This window comes from Miniopterus natalensis, chromosome 5 (assembly GCF_054644295.1).
Source record: "Miniopterus natalensis isolate mMinNat1 chromosome 5, mMinNat1.hap1, whole genome shotgun sequence".
Classification (NCBI taxonomy): domain Eukaryota; kingdom Metazoa; phylum Chordata; class Mammalia; order Chiroptera; family Miniopteridae; genus Miniopterus; species Miniopterus natalensis.
Window position 1 is genome coordinate 54,382,928 of NC_142085.1, and position 25,013 is coordinate 54,407,940.

Here is a 25,013-nt window from a genome sequence, read left to right on the forward strand (position 1 = left end):
ACTCCTTAAGGGGGGACTACAGAGAGACAGGTGTTAGTGAGGAGAAGGGACAGCAGCGTGCAATCCAGCCATTCGGGCAACGGCGGGGGGGGGGGGGGGGCACAGGAGCAAACTGCATGATGCAAAGCCCGGCCCTGAACTGAGGAGAGCCGTGACAGAAGCCCAGGAGCCAGGAAGCTGGCACAACTGTCCAGTTACCATTTGCCGTCTGTACATCCAAGGGGAAACAGATGCAGCAAAACGCTGAGAGAAGCAAACACACCACACACACAATTATACCACAGAAAAAAGAATGATCAGAATACTGAAAAGGGGAATTTGGATGTAAAATTCTCTGGCCCAAAGGTATTGATGCCAGTTTCCGGTGGACACATCTAATGCTGCTATTACATTCTGATCAACATCTACCTAGTGTCTCTCAGAGGACACAAATGCAAATAATCAAAATAAAGCCCTCAGGTGAGTACTAGGCAAGAAAGAAACCCATCATAAAAGACTCCCAGCCGCTTAAACAATGATCTTTAAGCAGCCAGCTCACAAGCACCACAGTGCATTTTGCTACCCACACTGGGAACCCTAAGGCCAAAGCGGATGCAGACTGGTGACAGCAGGTGCAAAGAGGGGACCCATTAGAGGAGCCAGAACTGGAGGCTCAGAGAAGCTTCACAAGTAGCCAGGAGGAGGCCACTCACCGGGGGCGGAAAAGAGGAAGAGGGAAAACATGAAGGCAAAACACCAAGCTCAGGAGTCCTGCTGCCAAGGTACAGGCACAAATTCTTCTGTGATTTAGAATCCCAGCTTGGCTGTGTGAAATGTTTTATATTTGTGCAGTAGAGTAACAGTAGCATAATCTCATCAGTGACACTGTCTAGTTCTTTCTCTTTTGATGGCTATCAAATGTCATCTCCCCTACCTCAATGACCCCAGCACTATCATGAGAGAAAGCTCTTATCTATTCATTTTAAAACGTGGAAATAACAGATTTTTAATTACACATGCACCTTTTTATTATCACCAGTAATCAAGGTGGCATTGAGATCGTAAAAGAATCAGTCTTAAGAAAAATGAAAGCTTCACATGAATAACCGAATCGTGTTCATGGAAGATCTAGAAAACACCACCATGCTGTGCTGACGATAGAAGGCAGCCAGGATGGTGGGTGGGAAACGTCTGAAGCATCAGGATCGACCTGCAGAAAAGCTGGCTACAAAGCCAGCACTCAGAGTACAAAAACTTTCACTTAGTGAATTTCACGTAATATCTGCTGCCTAGTAATTGACACACAAGGCCCAGGGTTGTAAGAAGACCCCTCACTCCTAGAGGCGGCTGGGCTCACTGGCTCCCCTCACAGCCTATTCAGTCCACTGCTACCTTTCGCTGGCTGCTCTCAAATACTCATGGCCAATCCCAATACTGCAAAGTCCCCCGTGACTTCTCTATAATACTGTGGCATCCTTCTTGAAAATTCTCTCCTGGCTCCCATGATGCAAGCCCCCCCCCCCCAACCACCCAGTCTAACTAAATGTTAGTGCTTCCTTGAGACTGGACGCACCATTGGGGTGTTCAAGCCAAGCCCACTGGTTCATCAGCCACCACCCTGCCAGCCTTCAGGGTTCTTCCCGACTCCTGACCCTAATCCTCTGAGAACCTGGTAGACACCAGTGCACCCGGTGCAGGCCCTTTCAGGGGCTCCCCATCATGGAGGGGATAAAACCTCACCCCATTTGGGTGAATACCAGACCCTCTGGGTTTGGACCCAGCTCCTTTTCCAGGCTCAGTTCCTGCCACTGGGTTCCAGCCGTGGTGCTGAGGATTCCTCTGCTTTCGTACAAGCTCTCCTCCAATGCCCTTCTCCTTCTACCCAAAGCTCCTCTCCAGACAGCCTAGTCCCAGGGGCAGTCTCAGATGCTCCTCCTCCTCCGGGTTCCCACAGAACCAGTGACCAGTTTTCATAGTTTCTCCCACCATAAAATTGTTGAAAATGGTTGATTACATCCCCACTTCCCCTAGTAAATGCTATCCTTCCTTATATTCCCAGCACTGCCAGATCACAAGGTAGCAGCTTAATAAATGTTTACGAAATAATTATACCTACTTAAGTAATCTCACTTAAAAATTCCATTTTATTTAAATTAGGATAGGTCAGTATAACTATCATTGTCTTGAACACCCGCAGAGGCACAGGGACTCCAGAACCTCGCAGACTAACAGCATGGGAAGATATGACAAGAAACACAAACAATAAAGACAAGAACCATGCATATGAATCAGTACAAATACTGAGAACTGAAGAAGGGAAGAAAAATTAAATGCATGAAATAGGCTGCTTTGGGAAACATTAGAAAAGCTAAAAGCCAAAGGGAGAAAATTAAACTTTCAAAGTCTTAAAAAGTAATAAAAAAAATCCAAATCCAAAGTAATGATCACAAACATTCATGAAACATAAGGAATGGGTTACTTGAATTTACATGTTAGTAGAATTACTTTTTTTATAGGTAACTTGTCTAAAAGGTTCTCAAACATTTGTAAGCAGGCAGCAATACAGGTGTGCTAAGAAAATATAAAAAAATTTTACTTTGATGCTCTAAGATGGAGAGGCAATATTATTTCCTGTTTTGGTCATAGATTATGACCCGAAATACTCTTAAAGACTGGATCATGCAAAATATTTCACAAAAGTAAAAATGGTAGTAAACATTCATTTTCTGACAGTATTTGTTGGTTTTGAATGGACAGGACCAATTACCACAGGAGGGGAGAGGCAGATGGTCCAACATAGAAATTTTCCAGAAAGGAAATGTTCCATATTTATAGGTTTCTGGCAATCACAACAAGATAATTTCAGAATGTATCATCTATCACGGTCTTTCTCACTAAGTATTTATATGTATCTACTCTGTGCTCTGGGGACACTGCAGTGGGCAAAACCACTTTCTAAAGAACATAAACAAATAAAAACATAATGCCAGCTGGTGAAACGTGCAATGGGGAAACAGTAAAGCTGGAAGCGGAGGAGGGGATGGGAAGGATGCTATCTTACACAGCATGGACAGGGGAGGGATTCTGATCAGTGCACTGAAAGGAAGCGCAAGAGTGGGGTGAACATTACAGGCAGAGAAAGGGTGGGAGTGCTGGGGTGTGGGCAGTGTGTGCTCACTTGCAAGCAAAGCGAGGAAGCCCCTCTGCCTACAGCTGAGTGGTTGAGGGGAACAGGGCAGGGGCCTGATTGTGGGGCACATGTGCGTGACTCAAAGCCTGTCATAAACTAGCAGACGAACATAATCATAAGGGATATGCTATTTATTAAGAAGCAACTCTATCCTATGAAACAATAGCAAATAGTCACTTCCTTTTGACCACTGATCTCAGAACTGGCTGCCCTGCCTGCTAATACTGACCCCAGCCAGGAAGTTTGCCGCTAATGTATCAAGAAGAACATAAATCACTCGCCCAAACTGATACCAGAACAAACTCAATACTGTGGGGTAATATGTTTATAAGAGACTGTAATTCACTGATGTCACCCAAGGGGAGTTTGGCTAGATCACACTTACATTTCCCACTGAGGAAAGCACAGCATGAGAGGCACTGTAGCAGAGAGGGCCAGTTTCATCTCTACCACACTCCAACCCTGCTACTGGCCCCACGGTGTGGGGCAAGCCCTGAGCTGTGGAGGAGAGTAGTCACAGAGGGTCCCAGCTCGCAAGGAAGGGCTCTCCTCCCGAAGGCTGGGAGGGAGAGGGAGGTGTCCTGAAAGGGAAAGGAGGGGCTATAGCAAATGGATGGAGAATGCAGAATGAAGACAGGACCCACACCCGAAACATGATGCAGCCCGGGGGGGGGGGGTGTGTGTGTGTAGTGGCCGGCAAGCCTCTCCCTCACTGCGCCCCACGCTGCTTCCCTATCTCCAGCAGCAGCATCTTGCCCTCCTCTCACAGACCCCTAGGCATCTGAGAACTTGTGAGCCCCAAGCCAAGTTCCTGGACCAAATGTGTCCTGGAAGGGCTAACAGAGGCCTGAGAGCCGCGGGCAGAATTCCAGAAAGCCTAATGGGAGGTAGGCCTGTAAGACGAGGCTGCCCAGATCAGCCTGCAGTGAACATCAATTCAGGCTAAGCAGAAGCTTGGCTGGCTGGCAGGTCTATATTCAGTAAAGAAGGAAAATAAACATTACTTAAAAAGTGTGTTGACAAGCTCTCCTACAATTTTGAATCCTCCAAAGAAAACAACAAGGTCCTTGGAGGAAAAAAGGTGACTATTCAATAGGTTTTCTAAAACTGCTTGTATTTTTAAAGAAAATGCCTAGAAAAATGAAAGTTTAAAATGATGGAGTGGATTTCTACTGACAGAATTTTATGTGCTGTGGTCAGAAGATGGGGCCAGATACAAGGCAACCCCCACCTCCAAGGCCCACTCTGCCTGCTCCGGGAGGGCCTGGTGCTGTCGGCAGGGGGAGCCCATGTGTGCAGTGCTCTCTTCTTCCAGCACAGGAGGGATGGCCATCACCAGCATCACCTTGAAGGCTGCTGGGTCCTCGGGACATGGTGTTGATGACAAATGTGACTGGGGGCGGGAATGTGATGCTTCTAGACAAAAAGACTGTGGCATCATGGATGTGAAATGCTTTCTATGCCAGGAGGATAGGCAAAGCCTGGGCAGGGAGGCTCCTCAGGCAGGGCCTAGGACCTCTGACCAACAGCACACGGGAACAAGATGTACACGTTTCTGACTTTAAGCCCCTGGGATTCGGAGCTGCTTGTTAAGTGCGATGGCCTCGCCTATCCTGAATGATACAGAAAAGAGCAACTGGGAAGAAACCCATCTGTAAGAAACAGAAAATTCTAATGCTCAGTATTTGAGTGTCTTCCTGTTTTTAAGCTGACAAAAATGTACATATTTCAAAATTCCAACACTACTTTTTGATTTTTAGTTGAAACGCAAAAATTATTGGGGAAAAAAATAGGTAAGAAGATAGAGAATTCAGGGCCTAAGAGAAAAGTAAGAAGCTAGGACTTGGAGTTGCAACTCCGAGGCCCCCTCATCACTCCCGCACTCACATTCTTTCTTCTCTCCTACAGCGGAGGAAACACCCCTCCTTCTACGAAAGCCAGTCCCTCCACCAGGGCTTGGGATCCTCTCACCTTCTCAAGGAACTTGGCTTCTCTGGTGGTTACGGAACCAACCCATCAACACACCAAAATAATCTGGTTTCTCGCACCTTAATAAACCATGCCACTGGCCTCATATACCCCTCATGCCCCATGCAATCAAACTTCTCAGAAGACTGTCTATACGTGTGGTTCTTCACTTCCTTCTGCTCTCAGACTTCCTCTCCGATCCTGAAGTTACTGCCATGGAAGGCTCTGTGTGTAAAATGTTTTATGAAATTAAAGTCTGATTTTTTTGGACTGATATGTCTTCTTAGCACAGCTGTACAAGTTATTCTGCAGAGAGAAAACAACACATTTGAACTGTAATCTGAATGGGAAAGATATAAACCACAGCCGTTAAAGGTCCGAGGAGTCCAGTTAACCTACTAGAGGTTATTTTTTTCTTAAAAATTTTTAAGCCCGGCTGGGCGATCAGGGTTCGATTCCCGGTCAGGGCACATGCCCAGGTTGTGGGCTCGATCAATGGCTCTCTCATCATTGATGTTTCTGTCTCTCGTCCCCCCCTCTCCTGTTCTCTCTCTGAAGTCAATAAAAATATATTAAAAAAAAAAAATTTTTTTTTTAAAGTTTTAAAATAAAAGCTTTTCATCTTTTATTAATAAAAGATTAATAGCATTAATAAAATATTGTTATAACTAGAAAAATAAATACAATGATGTTTGAAAGCAAAGCTAATCGCCCATCCCTCAATCCCACTCACCCACAGGAAACCTGTATTATGAGCACCAGGTACAGCTCCTCTCTTTCTCAATATTCCCTGTTCAGCTACCATCTGCCTCCACTGCTCATTGAAAGTGCTTCTGTCAAGATCACGAAGAGGCGCACTCTGTCAAATCTAAGAACTCATATTCCTTCCTCATTTGTCCAACCAAACACACACTGCCGCCTGCCACTCCCTCCTTCCACTCCTCTCCCCCTGACTGCAGGTGCCCCTGGCCTGTTTGGCCTGCTGGCTCTCCCTGAACCTCTCTGCTGCTTCTCAGGCTCCTCTGCTCGTTCATTCTCCTCCCACCAACCCCTCGACGTGGGCTTCTCAGGGCTCAGTCCTGAGCCCTCTTCACATGTTCCTCCTTGTGCTTCTGTCTTTGCCCCTGGATTCAACAACACACTTATGCTGAAGACTCCCACACGTATAACCCCACCTCGGATCTCCCCAACTCCATGTCTGACACGGCCGCCTGGATGGCAACTCAATAGGCACCACAAACTTGACACGTTCAAAACTCTTTTCCTCCCAAACCCACTGCCAACAACTTGATACATGGTACCAGCTGCTCAGATGGGAAATTCCAGTCATCCTTGGTGTGGCCCGGTCCCTCTTCCCTCCACAAGCACTCCCGTAGGTGTCCTGTGGGTTCTCCCTTCCTGGTGTATTCCAAACACACTCTTCCCCACGTCCATAGTCTCTACTTTATTTCAGGCCAACTTATCTCCCGCTTTTCTACTGCTAAAGATGTCTATCAGCTCTCTGTGTCCTGCCTGCCCTTTGATCTATTCTCCACACAATAGAAGACGGTTTTCTTAGATCAGACATGCCACTTTCTAGTATAACAGCCTGCACCGACCCTCACTACACGGGATCCCTAACCAGGCCACAAGGCCCTGCCCTCCCCCCACACCCATTGCCCATCTTTCCCTTGCTCACCATGTCCCAGACTTCTCCCAGGTCCTCTCTGAGGCAAAGTGCTTTGTTCTAACGTTCTGGGCTCCTTTCCCCTCATTTTCACACGGTTAGTTCCCTCCTAGCCTTAAATTTCCACTTAAATGAAAATTCAAGGGAACTTTTGTCGACCACTCAATTCACACTGGGCCCACAACAGTCCTTTATTTCTTTTACAGCCTTTCCTTCAACTTTATTTTCACCTTTATTTTCTGTGCACTTGTTTCTGCCTGCATATCCCACATCTCTCTAATCACTGCTACATTCCCAGTGTTTAGCACAATGCTCGGTACAGAGTAAATTCTTAATAGATACACAGATCAGATGAAGAAGTGGTTTTCCCCATCCCACTTCTATCCACAATGCTGACAGAAATTCCTGAAGGCAGGAGAGAAGACGACCTTGCTGGCAGTTGTATATGGACCCGGAGGAGGTGAAATGTCTAGACCTCAGCAGGGGCAGCTCCAGCAATACCCCAACCCTCCTTTGTCCTTCCTATGTCTGAGGATTCTGAGCAAGGGTTCAAGGTTGGCACTTCCAACACAGTCAAATCTGCAGATTCTCAAACCAGCACACCAACCAAAGTTCAGAGTATTCATATTTTTCTCTAATCTCTTCCAGATATTTAATGTGTACATAATATGTGCACATTAGCTATATGCACATTAAACTCTACGGCTGTACTAGACATATACTGTGCAAAACATGGAAAACGTCAGGGTCCAGATGTAGGCAGCACACATAATGATTTTTACTTGCACCCTAAATGGTTTTCTGTTGGAGATTCAGTTTCAGAATTACCCACTACCTTAATTAGAATCAAAAAGCATACTGTCTGTTGATGTCTGTTAGTACTTATAACTACTCATATACATACGCATGTACACAAACAAACGTAGCTGGAGGCAGGGAGAACACAGGCATTATCTACTACTACACTCAGCAGAACTGACTAGCAGATGATTTTCATCTCATTAGAATTAATATGAGCTACATTTATCAATACAGCAGGAGCAGAAGATTCACATTTCTTTCTTGGAGACACTAACCAAGGTAAAAGATGAGGCTTTTCCTACGGTCTCCATAAAATCACGGCGCTTTATATCAATTTCTCCAAGAAGACCCAGAACTACACACACCTCAGGGTCCCTGACTATTGAACTGTGACAACCTGGTCAGGAAGCCAAACAGCTTCTTGGGTCCGGCGGCACCATGCTCAGGGGCATCTCAGAACTGCAGGCCTGGGCTCAAGTGCCCGTTACGCCACTGGGTGACCTGGGGCAACTCACCTACCTTCCCTCCACTGTGGGCTCTTCATCTAGAAAATAAAAATCACGAGCGTCTTGATCTCAAAGGAAGGTTTTTCTCTGAAGAAGAGAGATGAGGACACTGGCACAGAGTCTGGCACACTATGTGCACACACCCAGGCCACATGTCCAAGTAACAGCTGGACAGCCCCTTTCCCGGTCTTCTGCTCTGAGTTCCCAAGGGCAGGAATAAGAAGAGAGGCTTCTATACAGAAGGTAGGACTTGGCTGAATACTGAAAATGGGGTAGAGAAAATGAGCAGTACAGGATGGAACAGGAGGAAGGAGAGCCAGGCAGAGGTGAGCTGAGCATGGTGGCCGAGGGCTCGGGTGGGAGGCAAGCGTGGACGGTGCAGCATAGCTGGGGTGGGGGCCTGGGGCTTGGGGCAGTGAGGGTGGATGAAGGAGGGCATGGAGAGTTGGGTAGAGGAGCTCACACGGGACACCGACAATGACCAGGAACCCGTGTGTCCCTGTTTAATACTGTCACGATGCCTTCACTTCAATATATTTTACCACCATGTTTACCCCTATTACATTTCTATCTGCCTCTTACATTGAGTCAGCCCTGGGAGTAGACAGAGAAAGATCCAGTCTACTCCTCTAAGCCCAGGTGGAAATGGAAAATTTTTCCTCCAATAATGGTTTTGCCTCCAGGGAGATAAGGGAATATTGGCAGTGCTTGGTCTATTTTTACCCACCCCCCTCTTCCACTGACCATCAGTGTAACTCCAGGCAAAGGGGAGAGGAGAGAAGAAACTATATAGCAGATGGAGACCCCACACTAAGTCTCTATGGTCTCTTACCTTTTGCCCTAAAAGATGGAGCAGGAAGCCGAAGAACAGTTGTCTAGTTGGCGACCTACAGAAGATGGGCCCCTGGGCTAGTTCAGGACTCATACCATCACAGAAGAGCAGGAGAAAGACTGCCCCCAACTCTCTCCTGCTGAGCCTTCTCAATGCACTGGAAATCTAAGCAATTATAGATTCCCGCTTCTAGGCACCCCCTCCTCCTCTTAATTCTTTGTCTAACTTCACCTATTAAAAAGGCAAAATACAGATAGACGCTAGAACAGATGTGCTCCTCTAAGAGAAAGCAGATAAGAAGGGTGCCTGCTTTGGGCACATAAGTTGCTTAGCATGTTCAAAGAACAAGAACCAAAAGTCTTGGGCCAGCGTTTCCAAAGTAAATCTGAATATTCTCCCAAACTTGAGTTAGAAGCCACCTGGTGCCAGTAGTGGCATCGATGTCAATCCAAGTAAGATCTTGAGGTCCAGCAGAAATGAAATGAAAAAGGCAAAAACCTAAACATGTTTTATTTCACTTCTGAGCATACTTTAAACGGAATTTCAAATATGACCAACATTTAAGACTTAAATAAAGCTCCTCAGATTAAAATATAAGTGTATATATGTATATGTGTGTGTGTATATATTATGTATATGATATAAATAAATGGAAAAGACAATGAGAATCCCCATTAACATACAATAAGGAGACTAGAAATAAACACTAAAATAAATCATATTTATAAATCATTAAAAAATGAATTTATGGGCTCCTACTGTTTCCCCTTTCACACAGAGGGTATTTTTATTGTATAATTGGTTCCATACAAACCTACAAAGTACTCACTAGATACATGATATAGAAACACTTTTAGAGGTTAAGGAATCTTAAGGACTTAGAGGCCTTTTAGTCTAATTTGTTTATTTTAGAGGTGGAAAAAAAATCTTAAAACCAAATAACAACGGAGCTATATAGACAGTGCAAATAGCTTATCCTGACAACAAAATGTGCAGGATTTGCACAGCTCTGGAGTTCTACATTTTTTTCTTGGTTCTGTCAATCATTAACAGTGTGACCTTAGTTAAAACAGAGGGCTCAGCTAGATGAGCTCTAATGTATATGCAATTGGAAGGCATATAACTTTGTGAGAGCCCCAAACCATACTGGCAGAAAAATATGCACCAAGGAAAGAGTGAGAGAGTAGCTCTGAAATTAGGGACCTGACCACCTCTAGAAAGGCTGGTGCATGGCATGCTTCCATTCCAGAGAGCAGGCCCCTCTGTGGGGAAGTTGGGAGGGTGGTTTGGAGCTGGTTATCCCGGGCAAGAACACTCTAGCCCGAACAAAACATCTGCACGGCCACCTGGACACATCCTGCCAGAGAGAACTCTGAGTTTGTCTTGTTTGTGTGTTTTTAATCCTCACCTGAAGATATGTTTACTGATTTTTTTTTTTTTTAGAGAGAGAGAGAGAAACATCAATCGGTTCCCTCCCACATGCGCCCAACCGGGGATTGAACCCGCAACCTGGCTATGTGCCCTGACCAGGAACAGAACCTGCAACCTTTCAGTGCACGGGATGATGCTCCAACCAGCTGAGCCACAAAGGCCAGGGCTTGTTTTTAATGCTCAAAATAGTTTAATACACTCTTGTATCACACTTTACTAAAGTCAAGACAAGAGTTCAGGAACGACATATACTCACGTTCTAGAAGCGATATTAAGTGTCTTTTTTCACAGGACAAGGGCCTTTAAAAAAGGTGTGTGATTTCTGCTGTTCACAGTTATAATATTTGAAAATTCAACTTTTTTGTAGTCTGTTTTTCCAGCGGGATCCTGAAATTTAGGTACCTGGCCACCAGGTGGCGTATGGGTTTCTTGGACTCGGTTCACAACAAAAAGTTTTAACTAAAGGCCTTGTGTGGCAGATTGCTAGTTGTCTCCCAATATCCATTCCCTCCATTTCTATGATAATAAGGCCCCAATATTTAGCTAGGTACATTATTTCTGGGCAGACATCTTTAAACCTCCTTGTACTAGGGTGGCCACGTGAGCATGTTTTCACTAAAAAAGATGAAAGCAGACATAATACATGTCACCTTCTCACAAACATCTTTATCAAACAGCTGGCATGCACCTTTCCTCCCCTCCTTTCCCTCTTTTTCCACACTGCTGCCTTCCTGCTCTCTGGGGAGTGGATATAACATGGCTGGAATCCCAGCAGCCTTCTAGGGCCATGAAGTAATGCTGGGAACAGAACACATGGTGATGAAGCCACAGAGAGAAGGAGCTTTGATTCCTTACACTTTGGACACCAAGTCAGCCCTGGATGATTCACTCTCTGCTTCTTTTCTGTGCTAAGGAAATAAATACCTCTCTCCTTTAAAGCCATGGTTATTCTCACTTTTTTTCCATTGCTCACAGTTGAATGTAATCTGAGTAACATACCTTGAGATTCAGATTCATTTTTAAAGGCAAATAAGTATTATTAAATAGCAAAAGATAAGTACCATCAGCACACATACTACTCATAGATGATATTATGCTATTGATTCAGTTCTAATAAGCAGGAAGTGACTTTCTACTTTTTAAAAAATAAGATAATGAAATATAACATTTTTCCCTCAACATAGTTTTCTAGCAAGGAGCTGGAGCTGGTTGTTAGCTGTGAGTAACCTGAAATCTACCCACCTCAACATCAGCAAAGCTCCCCAACCTGCAACTTTCATGCATCTCAAAAGCTGTGACTCTAAGATCAATGTAAACAAAATTTAAACCTCTAAATTCAGTATCATCTGTAGATATCTGAATATTAAAAATTTTGTATATACTCCTAATGAGCATAGTTGTCACCTATGGTACTGATCTCTGACAGTGATGGCCTCTAATACAACTTTTAAAGAATAAACCTAGACTGCCTTCTAGAAGTCAATCTAAACATTCAAATTAGATCAACACCAGTTCCAATCTAACATCTTAGTAAAGCAAGCTGAGTAAATTCCTGTGCTGCGGAGTCACTGCCAAGCTCCCCCAGGAGAGCCAGCCAGTGGGGCTTCTTTTCCTGGCCAAATTCCCCTGCTCCAGGTCACCAGGCCGAGGTTCAGCTGCTTTCCCGTCCCCGTCTCATTGCAGTCCCCATTCATAATTTAAACAGGACCCAATCCTCAGAGCAAAGTTCAGAAACACTCAGAAGAAGGCCAGCACGTGCCTGGGTCAGCCCTGAGTGCTCATCCACCCTGCCACGGGGAAGGCCCACAGGCTCAAGAAACCTCCCCAGGCCTATCATGGAGGTTGGGGGCTCAAATCTCAAGGCCACCTTTTGCTTATTACTGAAAGTGGGTTACATATTCTCAGGTTACTGCAAAGTAATGTCCTTTTTAAAACCATGGAGAGGGGTTTATTTACAGTGATACGGAGACTGCAGCAACTACAGGCGCGGACCCCGCAACTCATTTCTCTGTTATACGTCAGCAAGAAAGCAAAGACTCCGTCTTATCATTTGCAGTCAAACTATCATAACAGCTGACATCTAAAGAGGAAAGACACCAACATGAGCACTCTAAATATGAATATTATACCTGCAACCTAGAATACCTGCATGACAGAGAATTCTAAAGAAGGGCAGGAATCTATGCAAAAGTATGCATGTCACAGAGAAGCAAAATATCAAAAATAACACAAATACTTAGGCAATACATTGCCAAGAACAACTGACTACATTTAAAGCAGTTTTCTATTTTCAAGCATGGTGACTCCTCAAAAAGGTCTTTTTGAAAATGTTTCCCCATTCACTCTTCATGAACATGTTCTGAAGATTTCTGAGAACACAGTGTTACAGAGAACACTGCGGCTAGCTCAACAGTCAGCTCACCAAGGATGTGGATGAGTCAATGTAAAACCGCATGTGCCATGTGCTCAGCACAGAAGTTAATGAGTACTGAAACACTAATTAGTGTTCTGAGAGTACGTTCTCTGAATGGGAAAGCCTGTATGCTAGCAATCACAAATTAGTTATCAGCAAGGCTGGAAAAATCTAGATTAAATTAAAGGGAAAAAATTCCCTTTTACCCCAAGGCATCTTGGTAAACCCAAAGAATCATCTAATTTTAACATTTCTGTTCAGCTACAGAGCAAGCGACCTCTGGGATGCTCCCAATGTCTCAAGGGCATTACCGTAGGTCAACATCAAAAGCAAAATTCCTACACAGTGTAAGAGAACAGGAATCAAGATAAAAATCTGTGTTAAGCTCAGCCAGTGTGGTTCAGTGGGTGAGCATCAACCCAGGAACTAGAAGGTCACTGGTTCGATTCCCAGTCAGGGCCCATGCCTGGGCTGTGGGCACCAGCCCCAGTAGGGGGCGTGGAGCAGGCAATGGATCGATGTTCTCTCACGATGTTTCTCTCTCTCTATCCCTCTCCCTCCTCTCTCTCTTAAAAAAAAACCAAAAAACTATGTTAAATACTTATGATTCTTACTATTTTTGTACCATATTGATTTAAGTTTGGTTTTGCCCTTCATTCTGAAAAGTTGTCTTTCATAAAATGTGGAAACTGTTGTTAATGGAATTTATTCACAGTGTACTCAGTTCACTGTTCTCTTTCATGTCTATAAATTTTGCTTCATTTTGGGAGGAGAAAAGCCAATCTCTCAGCTGGCTGAACAGAAATGAGATACTGAGAAGCCAAAAACGTGCACTGTTGCTACACTACCTTCCTTCGTCATGCCTGATTCAACCACAGTGCAAACACTCTTCCATCCGCAGAAGGTAACTGCCAAGGGCGGCTCTCCGCCCGGGAAACTGAGGGCATGATTCCCTTCTTCTTGAATTTACTGGGAAATGGTGAAATTACGCTCCTATGAAAAGGCAGAGGCTGTCTCTGAATGAAGGGTGGTGGTAAAATCACTCAGGAGTTCAGTGGGGAAAGCACCTCAGAGCCCCGCCCAGCTTCCACCTCTGCTGTGGAGACGTCTTCCTCGACCCCAGCCAGAGGGTCTGTACTGTACAGTGCGGACTGAAGCCTGCACCTCTCCCTCCATCACTGTGGTCACCATCTTTGAGGTGTCTGACCTTTCAGATCTCTAGTCTCGACTATCCGGTCTGACTATAAAGTTCCAAAATTAATTTATATATACTATAAATTGTGTGTGTCTGAAATTCCTCTATATTCAAACAGTAGCACCTGGCACTGAATGTCATGTCATAAATATTTGCTGGTGGACTAAATTTAACTAACATTTCCCTATTACTTCACTTTTGTTTAAAATGAAACATATTACTGATTATAAACGTAGACAGATTTTTCAGGTAAATCACTTATTACCAAGCCTGTTTAATAAGTGTCATTTCTAATGTTCAGTATTTTAACTTCTTTTTAAAGACATGGGCACAGAGGTCCCCATCAAAATTATGTGGTCATGTCATTCACAATAAAAGAAGGAGTCAATTGCAGATTTGATAACCCATTTAAAACTAATTCCTATGTGCCCCAGACTGGAAGAAAAATGAACAGTTTCCCAGGATCTGATTTCAAATTGTATTTCTGATACAGATCAATGTTCTACCCATAGCTGTAGTCAGGAATGGGTAAAGGCTGTATAGAGAGCAGCTTTGTTCTGCGCCTGTCAGCAAAATATGACATCCTATCCTTCACCCCGCCCCACTCAAGGTGCTCTGGGTCCTGAGTGAATGGAGGTCACACGAAAAGCAGCCCTCTGTGGCTATGTAGCTGGCCTGTTTCTTCGACCCCTCCCTTCTCTCGGGCTCGGTCTACCTTAGCGGCTACACCACCAGGCAGACGTGCACGGTCATGACCATCACTACCTGCATGGCCAGCCACGCAGGGTCATCCGTGCTGCAGCATTTGCCTCAACACGAGAACGGTGCCTCACAGACTGTAAAAAGAAATGACAAACAGCCCGGGGGTCATCTTTTAAAATCACATACAGAATAAATATAAACACCAGGGTCACACGGAATCAAAAATGGCATTACCCAAAAGTGACTAAAAACAAAAATGGAATTTCTGTTTTACAAAATGCTGTGGTTCCTTTTACACACCGTCAGGATGATCTCCATTCATGCATAGATCCCTCTGGAGGGCCACTTGTACAATGGCCAGTCACTGTCAGCAATGTGAGGACATCTGTCAGACTCACATTTCACGTCCGAGCTCTATGCATACACACGAATCTCAATCACTGCAAGATGGATGTTCAGTGAAACAAGTCTACGGTGCTGTGCATTTCAAAGGCACCTTTACACATGAACGAATTCTACTTTAATGACTTAGTGCAATATGTGTGATGTGTACAATCAATAGATGTAAAACCTCCTATTGGCATCATACACGGAGGCTCTACTCTGCCCATGGGCACAGCTCTATTTTCTCAAACATGGAAATGAGGGGCAGTGCATTAAGATTGTAAACTAATGGGTTCTGTCCAGTTACCAGCTCTCTAAATATTTACCATGACTTTTTGCTCCCCTACTGCAGCAGTATAAATAAAAGGTGGTGAGTATTTGCATAGCTCAATGTCAGGGAAGTTTTCATTGTGAAGTAGAGTCAGGCACAGAGGAATTCAGTGAGTTTTCCAACAACACAGGCAACTAGCATTTGTAATTGAAAACAATACGTATTAGGTGGTAAATGGTTTCTTTGTGTATTACCTGTAAAGAACACTAGTGTTGTCAGGATAGGAAAAAAACACTATTTTACAGGAGGAAGGACTCTAACCACCCTCACTGGAAGGAGTTACGACTCACAAGAAGCTGGCTCCCTGACAGCTGTCATTATTGCAGGTCCCCTCCCTTCCCCAAACTCCAAAGGTAACTGCACACGGGGGCAGTGTTTGTTGTGGGAAGATGAAAAAGAGTGTGTTTGTTTTTAAATATAGACCCCAGGGGCTGTGTAGTAGATATGAGAAGACAGGGGGTCTCTTGTAGGCAACTCTGCCCAATTCTAGGGCAGCCAAGGCTGCATCCTGGAGGGCAGAAGAGACGATGGTCACTGTTCCTGGGCATCCCTGACATTACTGATCTCTGAGGTAGTGATGAGCATGTACACATGCACACACACACACACAGAGAAGAAAGAGACAGATGGAAAGACAGAGAGAGAGAGAGAGAGAGAGATGCAGACAAACAGACACATGCACATACAGAGAGACAGACAGGGGCTACGGGCCCCTACAGGATCTCTCTCCAGGCAATGGCTCACCTTGAAGATGAAAAAAGAAACAAGCCAAAATAGGTATGAAAGTATAAGAGTCTGTTATATTTACTGCCAATACTGATTTAAAAAAATTTATTATGTTCTATGTGCCAGACACTTTATATCATCTAACTCTACAGGAATCCTGCTAAGTAGATACTATCTTTATTTTGCAGCTGAAAAAATGGTGGCAGAAAGGTTAAATGACTCGCCCAATGTCACCCAATGTCACCTAATGAGGATGTGCAGAATTCAGGCCTGGCAGGGCTTCATGACAAAGGCCCTAGGCATCTACTGAGAACATTCTGATTTTATAAATACTATTTATATAGACCAGGGATCAACACACTTTTCTTAGAGGGCTAAATGCTAACTATTTTAGGCTTTGTGGGCCATACAGTCTCTGTTGCACCCACTCAGTTAAAGTGTGAAAGCAGACACAGATACTAGGTAAATAGACAGGCATGGATGTTCTCCAATAAAATTGGAGGCCAGTCTGCCACTCCTGATACAGCTCAGAGGTTGGCAAGCTGCAGAGCTGGGCCAGATCTAGCCCACTGTACGTTTTTGTAAACAAAGCTTTATTTTTTTTATGATTGAGATCTAGCCCATCATTTAGACTATTTCTAGACAGCGAAGATTAATTCACCATGCTCAAATGCCCTCGTTTTACCGAAACATTTTTGGGAGCATCCAGTGCTTGTTCTAACCTTCCTTCACACCTAAAGTCCTAACCTGTGGTCCGTGGGGTATGGCCCTCCAGGTGGGAAAGCCTGATAAACGCCTGCTGCCCGAGAGGTAACCTCTCACTGCAAAGGAGCAGAGACATTCTGTGTCCTCGATGGATAAGTGATCCAGTTTCTGGGAGACTCAGTACCTTTGGGGAGCTGAATGGAAAAAAAAGGAGATTCTAAACCTAAAAAGATTGTGACCAGAGACTGAGCTTATGGTGCCATGAGGATTAATTAGTTAATTCCTTCTAATTTTCTATGGAGTGCCCTCTCTGTGCCAGGTAGAAACACATATGAACTTCAGACTGACTCATAGCATGTGAGTAAATACTTTATATAGAGCAAATCTATGTTGCTATTTATGACACCACAGGACTTGAGCTAGAACACAACCCACTGTAGGGCAAATGGACTAACAGAGACAAACTGTGTTGCTTTGATAGCTACTGAAGTGAGATTCCCCCAGAGAAAGGACACTGGTTTCTTGTCAAGAGCTGCAGCTATGGGAGAACTTGTAAGGTCTGGGAGGACAGGGACTGTGCCTGGCTCAATGCCCAGAAACAGGAGCTCCAAAAGTATTTGTCGTCTGTATTACTGTGGATTACCTACCTCCACAGCTCCTGACAAGCTGGGGTGTGAACGGTCCAGGCTAAAAGTCAGGTTTTCTAACACATTTTCAAGAACAAATGCTCCTCCATACCTGGACTGTCTGGTAATCGGAAGCATCGATTCCTTTCACGGTCACCTCTCGGAAGACTCTTGGCTCCAGCTCCTCTTTGGTAAGATCACAGTGATAAATGATGCCTAGGAGGAAGAGGAAGTCTAAGTTTAGTCCACGAACCCACCAGACTCAAGGGGGGCAAAGATCACAAAGCATAATCAGATGCATGAGGAGCGAGAGGGGCATCAGGGAGCATGAGAAGAGGGAAAAAGCTAACTATAGAAACATAACAGGTCTTTTCCATGCCACATCATTTAGGAGCAGAGGCGAAAAAAAAAAGGGGGGAGACTTCATGCAGGGACATTTTATCTCAGAGCCGATTAAGAGGAAAACTCAAATGATTTGCCCAACGTCAACAGCCAGTCAGGGGTCTCTTGACGGCAATCAGGGGCTCTTGCTACCCACCCGATACCCACTCATTCATGGACACAAAGGTAGACAGCAACCAACGATGATCGGGGAGTCATCCTCAAATTGCTGTTTCAATTTTGATTATCCCAGTAATTGTGCACAACATAGATTAAAAAATATACACCAAGATTTCCAGTTTATTTTACCACTAATTAAAATTCCATTTCCTGAATTTAATGCTAACATTTAACAACTAAATCTAAGAAACAATAACCAAGACAAGTCCCACTGCTGAAAACAACAATACTGCTGTGGTTTATGAAACAGAATTAGTCACCCCAAGTGGCTGGTGTGGAAACAGCCCTCCCACGAAACACTTTAAACATACGCTGGCAAGTAAATGAAAAATCGATTTAGTGAGCCCCATACTTGCTGGAAAACCAGAAACCAAACGGTACTCCCACGGGACACATTCTAACTGATTGATCTTGTATTAAAACGACGGCCTGCTTTCCTCTCAACTCCTCTGTTTATGTACTTCACTAACAGTTGAGAAATACACTCTGCTCCCCACTGGCAAAGAGTAGTGTATTTAGATTCCTTAACAGCATGACTGCCAACCCCTGTGAATGTCGTCTCAATTACCACACATAGAGACACATTGCGTTAAGGCACTATAATAGGGTATATGTAACAGGACTCAAGAATCAGCTTTTTTCGTTTTTATGTGTAACCTAAGTACTTCCAAACTACACTCTGGGCATACGCTGAATTTTCCTAGATGAACATAACCTTGAGGGCAAAGGCTATCTTCAGATGTTATGTGAATTTCTGAAAAGCTTCTTGATCAGTACCTGTTCCCCTTCCACAAAATACAAAAAACATCTGAATCTTTGAAGGAAAAAACACACAACCCCAAACAACCAAACAGCTAAAAACAAAGAAGGTGGACCAAGCATGTGCCATCTGAGCACCTAACTCTCCCTAGCACCACTGCCACCTCTAGTACAGTAACTGACAAGGGATCTGGAGCCAGGATTCCCAGCGCTGACAGTTACTGGGTGCATGAGCTTAGACAAGTCACCAAAGTACCAGAACACAAACCCCTAGTGAAAGACAATGAATAGGAAACACACTCTAAATGCCTGTTTCTCTGGGGAAAAAATTCAGACATCAAATCCTCTAACAGAAGAATGAAGTATACTACAGAGGCTAGCTACTGCCTGGCCTCTATTTTCCTGTCTTCTAGTGGGAGGCTGTGTTAACCCCGAAGATACTACTGTTTAATACAGTTGATCACTACTTTCTATTTACAGATCCATCTGGGGTAGCCCAGGCGAGCCATTCGCGCATTCACACTGCAATGTGAATCCTTATAATGTAATGATACTTGGTGCATGTCCAATTTGGCTTGTTAAGTACAGAGGAAGGTGGGCTTTGGAGAAATTCTAGAATCATGAACCAGACAGGACTGGTTAGGTGATCTCTAGAAAATCAATTTTTGAATTTAAGGGTGAAAGAGAGAGACTGATTATGGGAGTCCCTTAAGGTATCTGGACTTGAGGAAACAGGTCTCTGATGAAAACAAGTACTTTAATAAAGCTATTCTAGCAACAGGGAAGATGCAAGGACAATCAGCTGGGATATTCCTGCTATAATCCAAAATAAATGTAAGGAGATAAAAAAATGGAAGTTAGGAGAAGGGGTAATTCTATGAGAAACAGTGAAAGAAGAATCAGAAGATATGAAAGATTGGATAGGTAAAGAAAAGGCAAAAGAATTTTGCAAAAGATGACCCATGTAGGTACTGTTTTATCTGATTATAGGTTGGGCTTTAAGGAATTTAAAGAAAAACAACAAAAACTAAAACAAGTCTCTTAAAAATTTTTGTGCTCCTTGGTATTTACCCAAAGGAATTGAAAATTTATTTATGTCCCCACAAAAGCCAACTCATAGATGTTTATAGCAGCTTTATTTGCGACTGCCAAAACTTAGAAGCAACCAATGTACTTCAGGAGGTGAACATGTGAATAGACTATGCTACATCCAGACAAAGGAATATTATTCAGTGCTAAAAAGTAATAAGCTATCAAGCTATGAAAAAGACATGAAGCAAGCTTAAATGCATATTACTAAGTGAAAGAAGCCAATTTGAAAAGTCTACATACTGTATGATTTCAACTATATGGCATTCTGGAAAAGCCAAAACTATGGAGACAGTAAAAAAAAATCAGTGGTTGCCAGGAGTTGGGAGACGGGGTTGGGTGAAAACACAGAGCACAGAGGATTTTTAGGGCAGTGAAAATATTCTGTACGATACTATAATGATGGATACATGTCATTATACACTTATCCAAACCCATGGGATGTTTAACACCAACAGTGAATCCGAAGGTGAATTATGGAGTTTGGGTGATTATGATGTGTCAGTGTAGGTTCATCAGTTGTAACAAATGTACCTCTCTGAGAAGGGGATGTTGATAGTGGGAGAGGCTATGCATTTGTGGAGGCAGGGAGTATATGAGAAATCTCTGTACCTTGCCCTTAATTTTGCTGTGAACCTAAATCTGCTCTAAAAGTCTTTAAGAAATTTTTTTTTTTTTTGCCTTTCCCAAATAGTCTGGGAAGGTGCTTTAATTTCTCATAGCTGTTTCCCAGAGCTATGTACCTGGGGCTGCTGTATAAGATTATTGCAATGTGAAGTCTGCCTGAAACTAACCTTAGACAACCCCCCAAGGTTCCACAAGTACAGAATTAATCGGCTCAAGAGCTAAGTGGTTTGTGCCACAGGGAATAAGAGCATCGTGCTGCAAGCTGCCCTGGCTGCCTGTTTTCTCCCATGTGTGACTCAGGGTACAAAAGTCCTAAAGGGCTTGGCCTCAAGTCACATCTGCACTATGCACCTCCATGGGGACCAAAGTCAGTTGTGGCATGCACCTGCCCGATGTATCATGTCCACAGCAGCTGGAGCTACAATTATTTTTGGTCCTGGGGCTTTACTTATAGTTTAGTATCTCTGCTGTTTACTGTGGTCGTGGATAGCTAACCTTTAGGGAGCAGGGCAAGACAGCTTTCAAGGTGATACATATATGTATGGATTGTATATACACACACTGGCAATTCTTGCTTTCAAGAAATCTAGTTTAATTATCTAATGATTATTTTTACATTTAGACCAAAAGGCCCGAGTCTGGCAGTCCTGTTCTCTGGTGTTAGATATCAAATCGCATTAAGGAGAGAAAATACAAAGCTGGAGGCAAAATGAAGAACAGAGAAAGGAGAAGAACAAAGCATTACAGCAGCAAATTAGAGCTTGTTCAGAAGCCGCCTGGTGCTAGAGAACTAAGAACACCCTTCTCTTTCAACCTTCACAGCCACAGTCACGGATAATATTCCACTGCTTGGCACAGAACCCACCATCTTACACTGAGACAATGAGTCCTTTCTTCCCCAGGTAACGACGAGCTTGTTCCTGAAATAAATGGCCACGTGGGGTCATTGAAGGAGGTTTACAGGCTTTGATGACTCTGGCTTTTATTAAGAGCAGGTGAGTCACCTTCTCTACCCTGTTCTTCTCAGCCCTTTATGCATTTAAATTGTTTAAGCTATGAGATTTTACAGTGTAAGATGTCTAGAACCAGTGTAACCTGAGAAAATAAATTGTGGACGCTACAGCAGTGGGTTGAGAATAGCTTTCTGGAAGAAACTGATTTTTTTTGGTTCCTGTCCACTGGCTGCCACTGTACCCCAGTCCCCGGGGGAGAGGGGTGAGGCATGGGACACCCAGATGTGGGGCTCATGACCCATCAGTCCCTGACTTCTGGACCTGGTTTCCGCATCACTGTGGGCACTTTTCCTGGCCCCCTAGATCATGTGAAAGGCACATGGGGAGAAGCAAAGACCTACTTACAGAACATGGCTCTTTCGGTTTTAATGACCCTGACAGCAACCTGTCAGATGACAAGATTCCTATGAATGGCTTGCTCTGCGACTCTGAGGCACCAAAAAAACCACACAGATGAAGCATCACAGTCATCTTCCCAAACCCCAGGAGAAGGACGAACCACTTCAGCACTGCCCAGCTCTCTCCTACACCTGTTTTATTTGCCAAGGACCAAACTATGACAACAGCACTGGGGGGGGGGGGGGGGGAGACAAAAGGGCTATGGCAGAACTTGAGAGAGGAGCAAGGAGACTTGCAGAGACGCTTTCAGCCAGGCTGATTTTAGGGTAGTGTCTGCTCGGTCAAATGCAAGCTGCCAACTGAGCAGGCTCTGGGGACAAATCAGAGTATGTGTATGGCTTTGGCTATAACAAAAACAGTGCAGGCAAGTGGAGAAGCCATAAAAACCAAAACAAAGCAAAATGAGTGTGACCAACTTTCAAAAAGTTAAAAAGAGAGCTGTGCTTACTTTGGGGAAAATTAACCCATCCCATGAAACGTAAAGCTATAATTGATAAGCATTTTTGTCTGTACTAGAACCAAATAAGTTTTTTCCTATATGATACAAGACTATATTTTAAAAATCATCTTTAATTCAGCTTAACAACTGCAGAATTTATTCTTGGTTTGTTCTAGAAAACAATTTTAATGTCAGACATAACTACAGATTTTTATTTTAAGCTTTTAGTTATCTGCACTGCGTGTGTCCTAGTACATACAGACCCAGGCTAAATGTAAGGTTATACTTTTTCATGTGATTTTTTTTCATTAACCTAAGACAACAGTTGGTCCAGTTACCAGAACAGAGGATGAGGGTGTTAAGATTAATGACCGTGCAGTTTAGGTGGCGGCATTTCCCTTTGTTCTGAACATCTGTTTTACTGTTTTATTCCAAGTAAATGATTTGGCTGTAATAGAGCATATGTGATGTTCAATTTCATAGCATTATATTCCCATTTTCCCAAAGAAACCCAAACAGTCTGATTTGTAAACTGCACCACACTGGTAAAAGACTCTCACCTGGAGCTAAAAAGGAAGTGAACTGATAAAAGATCTCGGTGTCCTTCTTCTGACCACTGTACCCCACAATGCTGCCGACCTCGAGCGGGAAGGTCTTCAGGAGGGCGCCCGTGGCCAGATCGTGAAGCTGCAGGGTGTTCTTCACGTCGTGGAGGTAGCACAACACCAGAAAGTTAGACCTGACGCAGGCCACCCATTCTGAAAAGATAAGAACAGGTAAAGCCTAAGGTGGTTTTGAAGAGGAGCGGAAAGCACACTGATGTCACTGAACTATCTAGCAATGAGACTTGCAAAGTGATTTTATAATTGCTTTTAATCGTTCTTCTAGTTTCCAGCACAGTCCTTTAATAAATGATCTGTCATTGTGATAGCCAGAGCAAACAAAACATTCTCCACCTTGGGCCAGGGACTTTTGATTATCTAGATAATGTGTGTACTATAAATAATCCTGCCTATCTATTTTGTGTTCAGTATCATGTTACAGGAAATATAAGAAAGAAAACAACAAAAACCAAATCATGATCCATTTCCGTCAGAGTTGTTTAGTTGACAAAAATGTATCAAGCCCTTGGTATGCTCCAGGTCCCCAGCAAGGTGCCGGGAGACAAGCTGGAAGGTGACGGCACCTCTGTCCTTAAGGTAAAATCTTATAAAAACCCAAACAGTAAAGTGTTAACAAAGGTAAGTGAGTGGTTGGCTGCAGACCCAAAAAAGTGAGTCTTTCAGCAAGTGCTAAGTTGAATCTCAAGTACAGAGGTGTGGAGAGGGGCGTGCCTGGGTGTGACAGCGGATGAGGTAGCAGGAAGACAGGTGACACAAGGAAGGAAGGGTGCTAGGAATGAGGAGAGAAGGGGAGTAAGAGCCAACAAATGAAAAAACAGCAGGGAGGGAGGGAGGGAGGCTGGTAAGGAGAACGAGTGAGAGATCTGTTTTTAAGAAAAAGAAAAAGCTGTTCGGTTTGGGGGTGGGTGGCAATGGTGGTCTGAAGGCGGGTGCGGTGGCCTGGGTAGGAGCAGAGTGCAGTTCTGACTTGGCAGTTGCTGAGGAGCTACTGTTTGGATACAGGGGATATAAACAGAGATGACACCAATGAAGGATACAGAACAATGGAGATGCACAGAGGATGGAGGGGAGAACACTCCTCCAATAAGCCAGTCAAATCACACCAGGTGTGGATCAAGTCTGGAGACGTTAAGAAAATAAATGAAAGGCATTTTCCCAAAAAGAACCCCCAGGGCTTGGTGACCGTGAGGAAATGGGAAAGTCAGGTGGAGAGATGAGTCCTCCTCACGCCCAGGGCTGCAGCTTCAGTAATGGTGCTGTCCTCTGGCAGAGCTGGGCCAATGCAGGGCAGCAAGGTGAAGGGGAAAGGAGAAAACAGAAGGACAGGCACAGAGCACAATCCATTTCGTTTCTGGACACGATTAGCCTGAGGTAGGGCCAGGCCATCCAAAGGGAGAGATGAGATTACGAACGGGAGCAAGGACATGGCTGCAGGTGACAGCTCCAGCGGGGGGATGACAAACCTTTCTTGGGTTTCGTGGTGGGAAGTGTGGTCATGGGATCTCTGACACTGATTGTTTTTTAAAACCCATGAAACTAGTAGTTCATGCTTGTAACATTATCAAGTTTCAACACGAACCAGGCAGCATCAGAGGGAGCTCTAAGGATCGCCAGAGGCTTCGATCCCGCTGGGTTGTTTACCACAGTGAACTTTCTCCAGTGAAGACATAAAGAGCTTTCACAGCTAAAGGTCATTTGTTCCTTCTCCAATGTGATTTTTTTTAAAAGTGCCTCAATCAAGTAATACATCTCATGTGGCCTTAATGTTTTAAAGAAAGTATGGGGGGAAAAAAGAAGTAAATTATTTGTCAAAGAATCATCTGTGTTAACCACGAGCACATCAGAATTATGCAACAAAGTACAGAAGAAAGGGCCAAGGTGGTTTGCACATCGCCGTTAATAACAGGCCTGACTTTATAGCTGTGCTTTATGACTCATCTCTAGTTTTTATTCTCAACAGTGCATTCTGTGCTAATGATATATAGCAAATTCGACTGTGCTTCTCTCGGAATTGATGAGTCCTAGGGAATATTGAAGGTTTCCCCTTT

The 25,013-nt window shown here is 44.0% G+C and overlaps 1 protein-coding gene across 1 annotated transcript in view; it reads right to left on the reverse strand.

Moving 5' to 3' along the window:
- The window catches only part of PREP (prolyl endopeptidase), a 103,536-nt gene that overhangs the window by 21,977 nt on the left and 56,546 nt on the right, over positions 1 to 25,013 (reverse strand). The window contains exons 9-10 of the mRNA XM_087817538.1: positions 22,903 to 23,100; positions 17,568 to 17,671 (exon numbers count right to left, since the gene is read on the reverse strand). Of these exons, the coding sequence (XP_087673664.1) occupies positions 17,568 to 17,671; positions 22,903 to 23,100 (302 nt within the window). The remainder of the gene's footprint in view (positions 1 to 17,567; positions 17,672 to 22,902; positions 23,101 to 25,013) is intronic.